This window comes from Gorilla gorilla, chromosome 10 (genome assembly GCF_029281585.2).
Source record: "Gorilla gorilla gorilla isolate KB3781 chromosome 10, NHGRI_mGorGor1-v2.1_pri, whole genome shotgun sequence".
Taxonomy (NCBI): domain Eukaryota; kingdom Metazoa; phylum Chordata; class Mammalia; order Primates; family Hominidae; genus Gorilla; species Gorilla gorilla.
The window spans coordinates 87,806,496-87,820,823 of NC_073234.2; the positions used below are offsets into that span (position 1 = coordinate 87,806,496).

General features: G+C 33.7%; 1 protein-coding gene across 1 annotated transcript in view; it reads left to right on the forward strand.

Annotated features, from left to right (window-relative positions):
* Positions 1 to 14,328, forward strand: part of TRHDE (thyrotropin releasing hormone degrading enzyme) — a 397,296-nt gene that overhangs the window by 219,968 nt on the left and 163,000 nt on the right. The window contains exon 6 of the mRNA XM_019039267.4: positions 8,297 to 8,434. Coding sequence (XP_018894812.3) covers positions 8,297 to 8,434 — 138 coding nt within the window. The remainder of the gene's footprint in view (positions 1 to 8,296; positions 8,435 to 14,328) is intronic.

The window sequence follows — 14,328 nt, forward strand, 5'->3', positions numbered from 1 at the left end:
CAGAAATCCTCAAAAATAAATGAAAGCTAAATGACATGCATATTTTTAAAGGGTTATATGAAAGCACATGGCATATGGAGATTATTTGCAGTGATTTTTTGGGCCGCGAGAATCAGAATGAGCTATGTAATTAGACAACCTGTTCGTAATTATTACTGTGATTGACATTATTTGAAGCACATTCACAATTGTTCCATAAGACCCAGGATTATCATAATTAATGAAAATGTGAGTGACTGATTGATAACTTCTGCTGTATCAATATTGCTATATTTTTAAGTTTCTTGAGTAAGTCTGCAGAATAATAATAATTTGGTTGTATATCATTAAGTTCATTTTGTGTTCTATCTTAGCATTTTCCCTTAGCCGCATCACATCTTGGATAAAATGAGACATGACGCATTCAGCTTGGATGTTAAAAACAAAACATGAGGCAGCTGAAGGGTTTAGTCATGGAACAGACCCACAATTTAACCCACTTTCTCTGTGTTCATCATGTCCGAGAGTATAGCAGCTCATAAAAACTGTGCAGAGGTTTATCTGGGATTATGAGAGGCACAAAATCACCTGAGATATTCTTATAAAATATAATCGCTTTTTAAGTTTATGCACTGATTAAGGCATCTTAGAGATTTTGTAGCTTGGCATTGAATGAAATGTAGTTGATGGCTGAAAGAAATAACATATGGAACACATTATTTCAGTTACTTAATGCTTATGTAAAATCACAGAATAATGTTATATCAATAAGAGATATGCCTGGAGTCTTGTGATCATGTACCGCTTTCCATAAAAGGTTATGCAAACAAACAAACTTTTCAGTAGAGTGCTTGTTTCATTGTAGGCATTAGTGGTGATTATTTTTAAAATTATTTTTCAAAAATATCTTCTGTATGTAAGTGTGTTTACACAAGATTGGCTTTAGTATAAATGGACTGTTTGAACAGGCTGCAAGAGAAAATAATTAACGTCTTGGACAAGTATATTTTACACATGAGATTTTGAAATGTTAATTTTTAAAGTGCATTGGTATATGGAAGCAACATTTATTTTCACTAGCTTTTACTTTCTCTATCAGTATGATTTAGCTGTGCATAAATTATTTACTAGTCAGCTAAATGATGGTATAATTTTTCACTGGTAAATCTAGCTAACTTTCAACTGGTAGAACTTAAAATACTTTTGGACATTATAGAACTTTATAAACAGTTGGATGACAATATAAAATTCACAAAGTAAATTTCTTTCAATGTTATAGGAAATTTGAAGTCTACATAATTTCTAATTTTCACAAACATGGCATTGTGCTATATGCTTACAAAAGATGATAATTGCAAAGTTACAGGGATACTATTTCACATGGATTAAAATCTGATGGATATTTTCCCCCAATATATTTACTTTTTTTCAACTCTTGATCATATTTCTCTGCTTTAACCTTTGTCATGATTTGAGTAGGTAATGAAAAACAAGAAGGAAAAACACCAACTGTGCAGTGCTAATTATGTGTTTATCCTTCATTCTAGCCTTGTATAAATAATGAGTTCAGTTTAGTAATAATTCATGTGGTATTTTGTTTAACCTAGGGACTCTTAAAAGTCTTTATCATGTTGTAGTATAGATTTCCAGAGAAGTAAAACATAAATTATATATCTTATTTGTTCTCTTTATGGTAGCTCAAGTAAACTTGAATCAACATAGTCTTAGACACTGAAAGCATTTTAACTCATAACATTCTCTCTACTTTCTACTCCCACAGTATTTTATACTATTAATAATACTGCACCCATCACATGGCATTAATGGGCTGTATGTGTATCTGTCTTTCATACCATAATGGGAGTTGCTTAAAGGCAGAATTGTGTCTCAATTACGTCTCCTTTGCTTCTAACGGAGGACCTCCTATAGAAGAGGGAGTCAGGAAACATGTGGAATTAGATTGCGTTGTTCAAGCATTATAATTTTAGTCAGACATTCTATTTGTTTGATTCCAAGGATTAAAAAACTTCCTTTATCTGTACCTAAGAAATTATATCCAGATATTGTGAACATTACAATCTAGAATAGGATATTACATAAACAAATGAAAATACTGAAAAAGGAAATAACTGTATTTGGATATCTATATTTGCATCTACATACATTATAAGTCTGCCTACATTTATATTTATATCTATATGTAATGTATGCATTTTGGATTTCAAAGTAAATACATTGGTTGATCACCATTGGTTATAAAATTGAGCTAAGTTTTAAAGAAATAATTGGTGCAATGTGTTTTGATCACAAAGGTAAAGCACATATTGCGTGCCATTTGTGCACAATTACGCAATGTTGTCCTGTTTCTCTGTTTCCAGTTGCTTATCACTCTAGTCCACTTTCCCACTATTCAGAGATATTCAGAGTTATATCTCTAAATGTAGCCCTGATGATGTCACTTCCTAACACTAGCTTTCTGACTAGGCATGGAAAAATCTTGATGATTTCATTATTGCCTATCTTCCTTTTCTCATTACTAGTAATTTACTATGTTATACTCTCTGCCTTTAGCCACACAAAACTCTGTAGTCCCCCAAACAAACCACACTATCTCAAGTCTGTGTGACTTTTCCCACATATTCTTTCTGTCCAGAATGCCCTTTTCTGCCATTCCTCCTAGAAAACTCACATCAGCCTTAAATATTCAATTCAAACTCTACCCTGCCTAAGGCAGAATAATTAACAGCCTTTTCGGTGTAGTCACACTACATCCTGAACCTACTTCCATTTTTACATGTAGCAAGTTGTGTTTTAACATTTGTTTTTGCCTTTGTTCTGTCCTACTTCTATAGCCTTTGCAAGTAGGATTTATGTCTTTGTATCTTTCTTATCCCAGAACCAGGCATACCATCTGAGATATAGCAGGTGCTTAAAAAATATTTGTAGAACTAATTATCTTATTTAATTTTTACAACCACATATGTTTGCAGCTGAGGATGCTGAGGTCTAAAAAGTTTGAGTAACTTGCTCAAGGTTATACAGCTAGTGAATGGCAGATATCCAGTCTGGAGGCTTCTATGTGTCTGCCTTTTATCCTAGGAATACCATAAAAGCCATTTATGTTCAGATCTATCCTTCTAGAAAATTGAGTATTTGTAGCTGCTCTGATGTAACCCATGTCTCTTTGATAATGTTTCTTCTGCTTTCTCCATGCCTATGAATACCTCACAACTACTTGAATTGGCTCAGTCTTGGCTCTTATCTTCCTTGTCTCTGGTTTGATGTATCTGACTTTCTTTGATCTTGATTTAGATTATTCTATGATTTTTTGGTCTGCTTTTTGGTTGGTTGTTTTTTTTGGTGACAAAGTCAAAGTATCTGCCTTGTATTGCTCTTCCTTAAAATTAGTCAGTCTTCCTAGGGGAACCTGCCAACATCCTTACTCTTATTTCCTATTTTCCATCCATCACCAGTGACTGTAGCTACACCAGGCATATTCTCTTTTAACCCCTCAGACTTTGACATGTTCAGGCAGAAGCCATTACAAGACATCAAGAAATATAATTTCTCAGGTGTACCTAATGCTGTGATAAGAACTATTAATAATTCCCATCACAGATGCTACTGAATACCAATATATGAAATGCTAATATTGTAATAAATAACATTTAAGAGAGTGAATTCTTTGTGAGATTTCACTTATATATAGACCACTATTTATTGTCAAAAGATTTTTAGCACTCGCCTCTTATCTTAGACCCAGGCTTTTACTTTCAGTTGCCTATAGCACATATCTTTTTAGATATTTACCTTAATTTTCCTTGCAAAATGTCTAATACTGGATTTTTTTAGCATATCCTCCAAACCAAACCTTTTTCTACTTCTCCATTTCTGTCAATAGTTCCTCCCCCGTTTTTTTTTTTTTTTTAAGTTTCATCAAGTCTAAAAGCTATGTAGTTATCTCTGAGTATTTCCTCTCTTTCATCTACTAAGGGAACCAAGGCATCAAAGTATCAACATTGGTTGAATTTTTTTCATTCAAAATATCTCTCAGATCCAACAGTCCTTCAGCAACACCTTGTTCTAATACATCATCACCACATCCCACTTCCTGTCTCCTGTTTACATGCATCAAATAATCCTGTGTACTGCAGATAATTTTCCTAAGACACTACTTTTATTATGCCATTATGCCTGCTACTGCCTATTTATTAAGACCAAGCTTCAACCTGATAATTGAGAATGCAGAGTGCCTTTCTTTCATGTTTTCTCTGCCGGATTTGCCCTTTTTTAGCTGTTTCCCCCATTTATCTGAGTAAACACTCATCCTTCAACAACCCACTTTAATGTCACCTCTTCTATGAAGCCTTTTCTGAACTAATTAATCATTTCATCCTCTGTGTTTTATAGCATCCATCATATTATATTACAGTTTGCTGTTTATCTGTACTTTTTTGTACTTTTTGTTCTACTGGTGAGTTATTTAAGGTTAGGGCCTAGATTTCGCTGATATATTCATTCCTCAAATGCTGCACAATATCTGGCATAGAGTGGTAATTTAATACATATGTGTTAAATGAATGAATACATAAAATAATGGCAGTGTTATTTTATATGGTATTCATTCTCAACTCTACATTTACTCACATTTTCTTTACTTTTCTGAAATGCCTTTGTACTATTCTCCAAAAATTCAAATGCAATAGATTTTTGAAAATGGTTGAATACAAAATGATATATTTGATATTACTGTAACTATTTAAATGTGGGCACATATTCAACCACTCTAGGTAGTATCTACATTGAAGTGGTGGAATTTATGGTTACTGTTGACATTGAACTTATTTTAAACAGATTTGAAAGTTCTCCATTTTGTTTTATTGTGCTGCTTTTTCAAAGTGTTAGGTCACTCATCATGGTGGCCTTAAAATATGATGTAAAATGATAAGTGCCTGTTGAATATTCACCACAAATATTTCAACACGCATGTGTACACACATACATACACATACACACCAAACTTTAAATTTCCTTCAAGAGTCAGATCAAATTTTACTTCTTCCTTTAAATGTTCCACAAATCATTCCATTTAACAGTATTTATATTAGTCTGTTCTCACGCTGCTAATAGAGACATATGTGAGACTGGGTAATTTATGAAGGAAAGAGGTTTAATTGACTCACAGTTCCACATGGCTGGAGAGGTCTCACAAACATGGCGGAAGGCGAATGAGGAGCTGTCTTACATGGCGGCAGGCAAGTGAGCCTGTGCAGGGGAATTTCCATTTATAAAACCATCAGATCTCATGAGACTTATTTACTATCAGGAGAACAGTTATGTAGGAAATAGCCCCCATGATTCAATTATCTCCACCTGGCACCACCCTTGACATGTGGAGATTATTATAATCGAAGGTGAGATTTGGGTGGGGACACAGAGCCAAACCAAAGCAGTGTTGTTTTTCTCAAAATCCCTTTAGCACATTCAGCCTGTAAGATAAAACTATTATTTCATTCACTATGGCCAAATATTCTGTTTTATCTCTTATCTCACATTAAAGCTAGGATTTCTTTATTTTTAAACTTTCATAGTTTCAGGTAGACAGTAGGCAATTAACCAATACTTAATCTTGCTGATATTGTTGATTTTGTTGATGATGAGAGCCCCTGCCAGGGCTGACAAGCTAAGATCATTTCTCATTTTATAGTGACACAGGTCTTTATAAAAAATTAGCACCTTCTCTGCTGGAAACTCTTTGCAAGTCTGTTAAATTGAGTTTGCTTCTGGCTAGAATTTTCTTTTTTCCTCCTCAATTTAAGGTATTAGCTATTCTGGGCTTTGTGGGTGTTCTCCTGCCAGGCTTTTTTCTTTGTTCCCCCTCTCTCTTAATCCATTTATGCATATAAATATTGTTGTTTTTTCAATTACACAATATCGTTCTCTCCAACAAGGTAGACAGATAAATCGTTTGCCAATGATTTAACACTCCAAAACTTAAACACTGGTTATTGAAATTCTACTGACTAGGCAAGGTTTGTTTTTGTTTTCCTCCAGAAGCTTGAGGCAGTAATATAATATATAATTCATATTTCTTTTAACAGGAAAGTTTTCTCTTTGGAATTTACTTTAGATTTTATTTTTTAAATTATATAGCCATTTACTTTATACCATTTAAAAATTACATCTCTAGCAAACCAAGGTATGTTTAGTAAATTTTAATATTGATCGATATGTATTTATTGTTATCAAATATTAAAATTAAGGTTTAAATAAAGCATCATTTTAAGTTCACTTTACCTGGTTGTTTTAGATCAGGTACTTGAATGGCTTGTAATAGAGCAGGCAATTGCTGTTTAAATGGCTAAATATTATTTTATCTTCATAATGGAATCACACTTTTAATTCGTATTTCTTATAAACAAAAGTGTTCATTGGTCAAGTTGAAGTATAATTATAATTTCATTATTTTTCCCATTAATTCTAATATCAGATAGTTTTCATCTACATTTTAAAATTGAATGAATAACAAGGTCGTATATGTGCTTAAAAATAACATTAAATTTTTTCTTTTGAAATTGATACATAATTTTTTCTTATTCTCTAAGACTATGCTATTTTTCTGAGATCTTAGTGTTGCTTTTCAGTGGACTTAAATGAACAATGTGAATATTAATGTTATTCTTAAAATTTTAAAGCATAAGGTCTAATTCTACTCTTTTTAATTTGTCTGGAATTAGGAAATTGGTTTGAGAAGAAATATAGTATTTATGTCATATTTGTCATTTAATTCAGTCTAAGTTTGAACTTCTCATCTGTGGCCTCTTATGGTCTGGAGAAGCCCTCTGGGACTCAAAGAGTGATTTGATTCAGTCATTACCATATAATCCTCTTGGATGGAGCAAAGACCATTGCTGTGAAGCTCTTAGAGCAAGAGAGGACTGAAGAAGTTAAGTATATGGGCCATAGACTATAAAACATAATCTATTAGAAAACAAACCTTACAGTATCTAGTCGGATACCTAATTAAATAATCAATTAAACATACTAAATCATTGAGCAAATGAGTATGAAAAAAATCTTTCTTTAAAGCCAGGTTTAAATTACCACACACATTTATGTCCAGTCAACAATTCTTTTCTTGGCGTATTTTTTCTCCATTTCCATTTCTTTAAATCCAGGATTGGTGTACTCTCAGCTTGAAATTACAACTCACTCAGAAATAACATGCTGTTTATCTGCTGGGCTCAAAACTAGGAGACTCCAGGAGTGAGTTCAGAATTAGCTAGAGCAATTTAAGCATTGGAGTCTTAATCTCTGTAATGATACTCCTTAGGTCACAACTATCTAGGGGCTATTTAGCCTTCTTTATATTTTGCAATTTCTTTTTTCTTACTCTCCTCCTTCAATGAAGGCAGGAGGCCAGGAATACTACTAGCTGCCAGCATTTCTGTTAACAAAAACCTAGCTGTGTCTTTAAAGCAGACTTTCTAAAACAAACAAACAAACCAAAAAACAAAAACAGAGAAGTACTTTTTCTTTGGTTTATTTTTTAACATAGTAAATCAGCTTTCACCAGAGCAAATACTAATGTCTCAACATGCAGAGAATGGAAGTCTCATGATTTTTCTATTTTCATTTCTTCATGGCAATGGATTATTAATACCTATTGATCTCTACTTTATGTCCACTATTTTGAATTCCCAAATAACACCCACCAGTATTCTAGCTTGATGTGAAGAGTGCCTTTTATTACTAGTTGTGGTCTCTTGAAATTTTTTCAGAAAATAAATGTGTGTGTGTGTGTGTGTGTGTGTTTTGTGTGAGTGTGTGAAGGGGACAGGAAGGGAGGGAAGGACAGGGAAAAAAAGAGCTGTTCAAATGTTACTAGAAATCATGGTATGAATAACAGAAGGTTAGTACTTCTTATATTTAACTTACCTAAAAGGTGATTTGGGACTGGAATTATAATGTTTACCCTTGTAAAATGCACAAATAAGGCTGCATCTTCTCATTGTTGTTATTGCCTGCCCATTGTCCACATTTGCTTTAGCCATTGTTAAAACACAGAGTTCACTGTTTTTATCTATTTAGGGACCAATGTAGTCCATTGATTTTGTTTCGTGGTGTGCTTAAGTCAACTACCTTCATTTTAGAGTAACTTAAGGAGCATTTTTATTGGGTTCACTTTAGAGTTGAGTCATGCCTTGGAAGACTGGTGAACATCAGCAATTAAGTGACACACATTATGTTCATGTCATCATATACATATGTCTAACTATGAATCACCTATGATATTGCCCCGTCTGCTGTATTGCAGGAAAAGCAGAGGTTTCTGACCGATGTTCTGCATGAAGTGATGCTGCTGGACGGTTTGGCCAGTTCCCATCCAGTATCACAGGAAGTGCTGCAGGCAACAGATATTGACAGGGTGTTTGACTGGATCGCATATAAAAAGGTGGGAATAAAGAACAAAGTGCCAATTAGATATTTCATTACCAAGATAGCTAAACTAATTCATGTTAGATGTATGTATTTTTCTTTTTTTCCGGGCAGATAGACATAGACTGTGAGTTAGAAAACAGAGTCACTAGGTTCATGTCATTTTATGAGCTACAGCTTTGCTTTAAAAGTTGGCAAAATGGAGATTAATGTTTGCCAAATAATGCATAGAAATATTGGAAATATTAATAAATATTTGGAGACTTGATATGAAATTGCTCTACAAATGATGTTATGTAAATGTCAGTTTTTATTATTATTAATAAGAGGGCTGACCCATATAGTGACAAATTAATTTTCACCAATGCCCTTAAATACTAACTTATTTTGATGGGCTGATGCAAATGGATATAGGTAATGACATGATACATGCATCTTATAAACATTATTTAAAAGAGATTTTGAAAATTAAACGTTTCCTGAATAAGCATAACAAAAGAAATTTTAAAAGACTAGACTTTGAATGGCAACAAATAATTTTGAGCCAATGACTAGATATAAAAATAAGGCAAATATGAATTTTTCCCATTGTTACTTGGATTAGGATTTTTCTTTATATCTGTATCTCTTAGTTCTAATTTTAACATGATGATGTGCCTCTTAATGTTTTACATGCACTAGCCACTTAATAATAGTTAAAATAGGATCAAAGTCTGCTGTGATTTTTAGTGTAGGTTAAATTGCATTTGTTGGAATTTCTATGTACTTTTTTTTTCTTTTGAGATGGAGTCTCACTCTGTCGCCAGGCTGGAGTGCAGTGACGCCATCTTGGCTCACTGCAACCTTCACCTCCCGGGTTCGAGTGATTCTCCTGCCTCAGCCTCCTGAGTAGCTGGGACTGCAGGCATGTTCCACTATGCCTGGCTAATTTCTGTATTTTTAGTAGAGACAGGGTTTCACCATGTTGGCCAGGCTGGTCTCAAACTCCTGTTCTCAAGTAATCCACCCGCCTCGGCCTCCCAAAGTGCTGGGATTACGGGTTTGAGCCATGGTGCCCAGCCTGGAATACTATTCTTGATACTCTGTGAGGGATAAAAAGATATCATGAATAACAGCATGGAAATAACTAGGAAGTTAGAAGTTATCCCCTGAAGCATTTATTGTAGTGAACACACAAAAAGTATTTTGGTTGGGTCCTGTTAGTCCTCCAACTTGGTTCTTTTTTTTTTTTTTTTTTTTTTTTTTTTAAGTTTCTTTGGTCCTTTGCATATGAGTTTAAGAATGAGTTTGTAAACTCCTACAAAGATTATACTGGAATTGCAGGAAATGTGCATTATGTTTATAAAACAATTTGGGAGAGTTGACATCTTAGCAATATTGACTGACCCATGAGTACAGTATGCCTCCAGTTCCTTTAGGTCCCCTTTATTTCTCTCAATGATGTAGTTCTTAGTGAATACATTTTTCATATTTTTTTTTCAGATTTATCCCTAAGTATTTTACATTTCTGGGCTATTGTAAATAGTATTATTTTGAAATTTCATTTCTAATTTTTGTGTTGCTGTACCTAGAATGCAATTCATTTTTGCATATTTTTCTGGTACAATGTTAAATAGAAGTGGTGAGAGCAAACCCTTGTGCTGTTCCTAATTTTAGAAGCAATACCTTCAGTCTTTATCCATTAGGTATGATGTCTCTAAATATTTATAAATGCCTTTTATCAGGTTGAAGATGTTGCATGCTATTTTGCCATTGCTAAAAGTTTTAATCAGAAATGGATGTTGACTCAATTCAATGCTTTTCTCCAGAATCTATCAAGATAGTTATATTTTTTTTGTTTTTTAGTTTGTTAATATGGTGAATTATAATGATTAATTTTTTAATGTTAGACCATCTTTGCATTCCTGAGACAAATGTCATTTAGTCATAATATATTATCCTTTTTATAAATTGTTGGATTCAATTTGCTAAAAAAATGTTTAGAAATTTTGCATCTGTGCTAATGAGGGATATTAGTGTGTAATTTTCTTTCTTGTAACGTCTTTCACCTTGTTGTCACTATAGTGCTAGCATCATGCAATGGAAACTATTATCTTTTTCAACTTTCTGGGAGAATTTGTATAAAATTTATATTATGTCTTTCTTGAATGTTTGTTAGAATTTACCAGTATAGCAGTAGGGACCTGAAATTTTCTTCCTGGGAAGGTTTTTAACTAATGATTTAATTTTGTTAATATGTGGTGGGTTATTTATTTATTTTAATGCGAGCATTGGTAGTTTCTTTCTTTCTCAAGCACTTCGCCCATTTCATCTAAAATGTTTATTGGCATAAAGTTTTACAGGATATATTCCCTTATTATCCCTTTAATAACTGCAGCATCTCTAATCATATAACCTCTTTCATTCCAGATATTGGTAATTTGTGTATTATTCCTTTTTTTGTGATTTGTCTAGCTGGACATTTATAAATTTTATTGATCTCAAAAAGCATCTTTTGTTGTAATTGATTTTCTCTCTTGTTTTCTATTTCATAGATATCCTCTCTAATCAATATTGCCTTTTTCTACCTACTTTGAATTTAAATTCTTCTTTTCTCTACTTTCCTAAGGTAGAAGCTGAGGTCATTAACTTGAGACCTTTCTTCTGTTCCATTTTAAGCCTTTATTCAGTAAATTTTTCCCTAAGTGTACAACCTAGGAAATCTCCCAAATTTTGATATGTTGAAGTTTCATTTTCATTCACTTTAAGATACTTGCTAATTATCCATTTCATTTGTTAATTGCCTCATGTCTTATTCAGAGTGTATTATTTAGATTACAAATATTAGAGGATTTTTCCAGAAAATTTTCTGTTATTCATTGCTTATTTAATTTTATTGTGGTCAGTGAATATACTCTGTATGACTTGAATCTTCCTAGATTTATTATGGTTTATTTTATGGCCCATAAGTTGATATGTGTTGGTAAATGTACTGTATCCACTTCAAAAGAATATGTATTCCACTAGTGTTAGCTAGAGTGTTCTATAAATGCCAGTTAGGTGAGGTTGGTTGATAGAGTTGTTCGAGTGTTCTGTATCCTTATTGATTTTCTGTCCACTTATTCATCATGCTTTCTTGATGGGCCTTCATTGTGTGGATTCACTCACGTAGTACCAAATCAAACATCTAAAACTGTGGAGAAAAATAGTGACCCAGTTATCTGCTGGCATATCCGAAAAATAATTTTCAAATGTGAATATGGAGAAATGAGGGTTAAAACATTGAGGCTGAAATTTCAGGGACTTCATTTTCATAATCTCAGCATCAGGCCTTTATGTAAATTCAGTTTCTTAGCCTTGTTCTTTGATTTGGCTTCACTCAGTTTCTTCCTGTGAGAAAACTAGTATGTGCATAATGAGTAATAACCAATTACTTTGTAAGTGGAACAAAGGTAAACTATGTTGGGTTTTGTAGGTTAAACCACATCATTCTGGGATGTATGACAGGTAATATAGATGATTCTGGAGACATAAATAATAACTGCTAACATTTATTACATGGATACTCTGTACTAGTAACCGAACTAAGATTTTTACATTTATTATATAATTTAATTCTTATAAGCATCTGATGGGGTTGTTATGATCATAATCCTCACTTTAAAGGTAAGTACGTTGAGTTATGGTAAATTCAAGGATATGTTTCCCAGAAAATCAGGTTCCCGAGCCAGTATTCTTAATTATTTTCATATTTGATTAACAAGTTTGGCTGGAACATTTATTCCAAAATTATTTGATAAGCCTGTGCTTATGTTCTAGGCACTGTGTGCTGAGTAGAAGAGATATAACAATCAATAATACACAAAGGAGAGAAAACATAAATAAACCAGTGCAGTAACATATGAGTGTTATCCAGCAATATTTCCATATTAAATGTTGACACCTACCTGAAGTCATCTTAAGCCATTTATTCAATCTTGTTGAGTAAATAATGGGTAAATTTGATATGTAGTATTAACTTTCAGAATAGTTGAATTACGTATTTACAATATCATCAGAAATCTACCTTTCTTCAGTTTATTGAATCTCTTTCGCTCTATCTGACTTAATTTCTAGATGATCCTTAAGATGTGCTAAGACTCATCTCATACGGGCCTCAATCTTGTTAACCTAATGAGCTCAGAGAAAGAGTAAATTGATTCCCATCCGATAGAAGCTATATCTGTTTCCCCAAAGGGCTATGATTTGTTTTGATTAGGAAATAGATTATTACTGGCCGATCCTTGTGTCCACAGGGATGGAGTATTCTGACTGGTCAGTGAAGGTCATGAGCTCATCCTCTGTGATGTGAGACAAAAGTCCCATAGTGGGTAGGCCCCCTGGGATCACTCAAAGTAGAGGAGGAGCAATTTCTGAAAGAAAATGATCAGTAGAAAAAAGTAATGGATGCCACCTCAGAATCTAAGGAGTTATGATAGAAATATGTACAAGATACAGTCACGAGACAGGGGAGTAGAGGGGAACTGTAAAAAAACAAGCAAATCATTCTTTAGAGGAAGCTCAGAAAAGAAAACTGGTGATTAAGTGGAACATCAAAGAGTTAAACATGATCATAGCAGAATGTGAATTCTGGGTAGCAGATAGGCTGGAAGAATAAGCTGGATACGAACTTGGAAGACATTTCCTTTCTCACTAAGAAATTTTTTTTTTTTTTTGAGACAGAGTCTCGCTCTGTCGCTCAGGCTGGAGTGCAGTGGCATGATCTCAGCTCACTGTAACCTCTGCCTCCCGGGTTCAAGTGATTCTTCTGCCTCAGCCTCCTGAGCAGCTGGGACTATGGGTGCCCACCACCACGACTGGCTAATTTTTGTATTTTTAGTAGAGACGAGGTTTCACCATATTGGCCAGGCTGGTCTTGAACTCCTGACCTCATGATCTGCCTGCCTCAGCCTCCCAAAGTGCTGGGATTACAGGCGTGAGCCACTCCTCCCAGACAGAAATTTGTATTTTATCCAACAGGTCAGATAGAACCAAGAAGAGTTTAAAGCAGAGGAGTCAGATAATTAAAATTGCATTCTAAAAAGAATATTCCTGTAGATGTAGAGATGGAGTTAATATTGATAGATCTGGACAATTCAGGAAAGATTGTAGAGACTGGAGTTATAGAATGTATCACTTATATTTTGGAATGTTGTATGTAACATAATAATTTCTCGCCACTGCTCTTCTGTGTTCTTCTCCCTAAAGATCTCTGTTACTAGTCAACATTAACCTCTGCCAACAGTCAACCCCTCATTGCATCAGTGTTTTGCTAGCTTATCATCTCTTGTAATTATTTCCTTAATAATTATTCCCAGTTCTGTTTTTTGTTATTCTCCCTGAATAATAATTACAATACACTTTAAATAGCTTTTTATAAAGAAATGTATTATAACGGGACAGAAGATTATAAAATAATAAAGGTTAGGAACCAATAGACCAGCTACTAATTTGGGATTGAATTTAAGAGCTGACTGCCTTTGAAGAAATACTGAGTAATGTTCAAGATGGATAGTCCCAAGACCATTATTAAAAGAATAAAAAACTCCTAAAATTGCAAGCATTTTTTAGAGTGGGAAGAGAAAAACATGAAAACTACTCTATTTAAAAAAATTAGATCTGGTGAAATAACAAGTTTCCCATTTTAATAGTAGATTGAAAATGCTTTTATTCTTAAAGTGTAATGGAAGCAGGAAAATACTGTCCATAGACAGGAAGGACTGGAATAGATGGATTGAGACAGTCTCTTTGTTCTAAAAGCACAAAGGAAACAAGAATCAGAGACCCAATGACCTAGATGATGAAAGTGAGTGAATGCTCATTAAATTTACATATGATGCCAAGGTGGAGAGGATTGCTACAAGCTTGGAAGAGAAGAACAGGGTTCAAAAT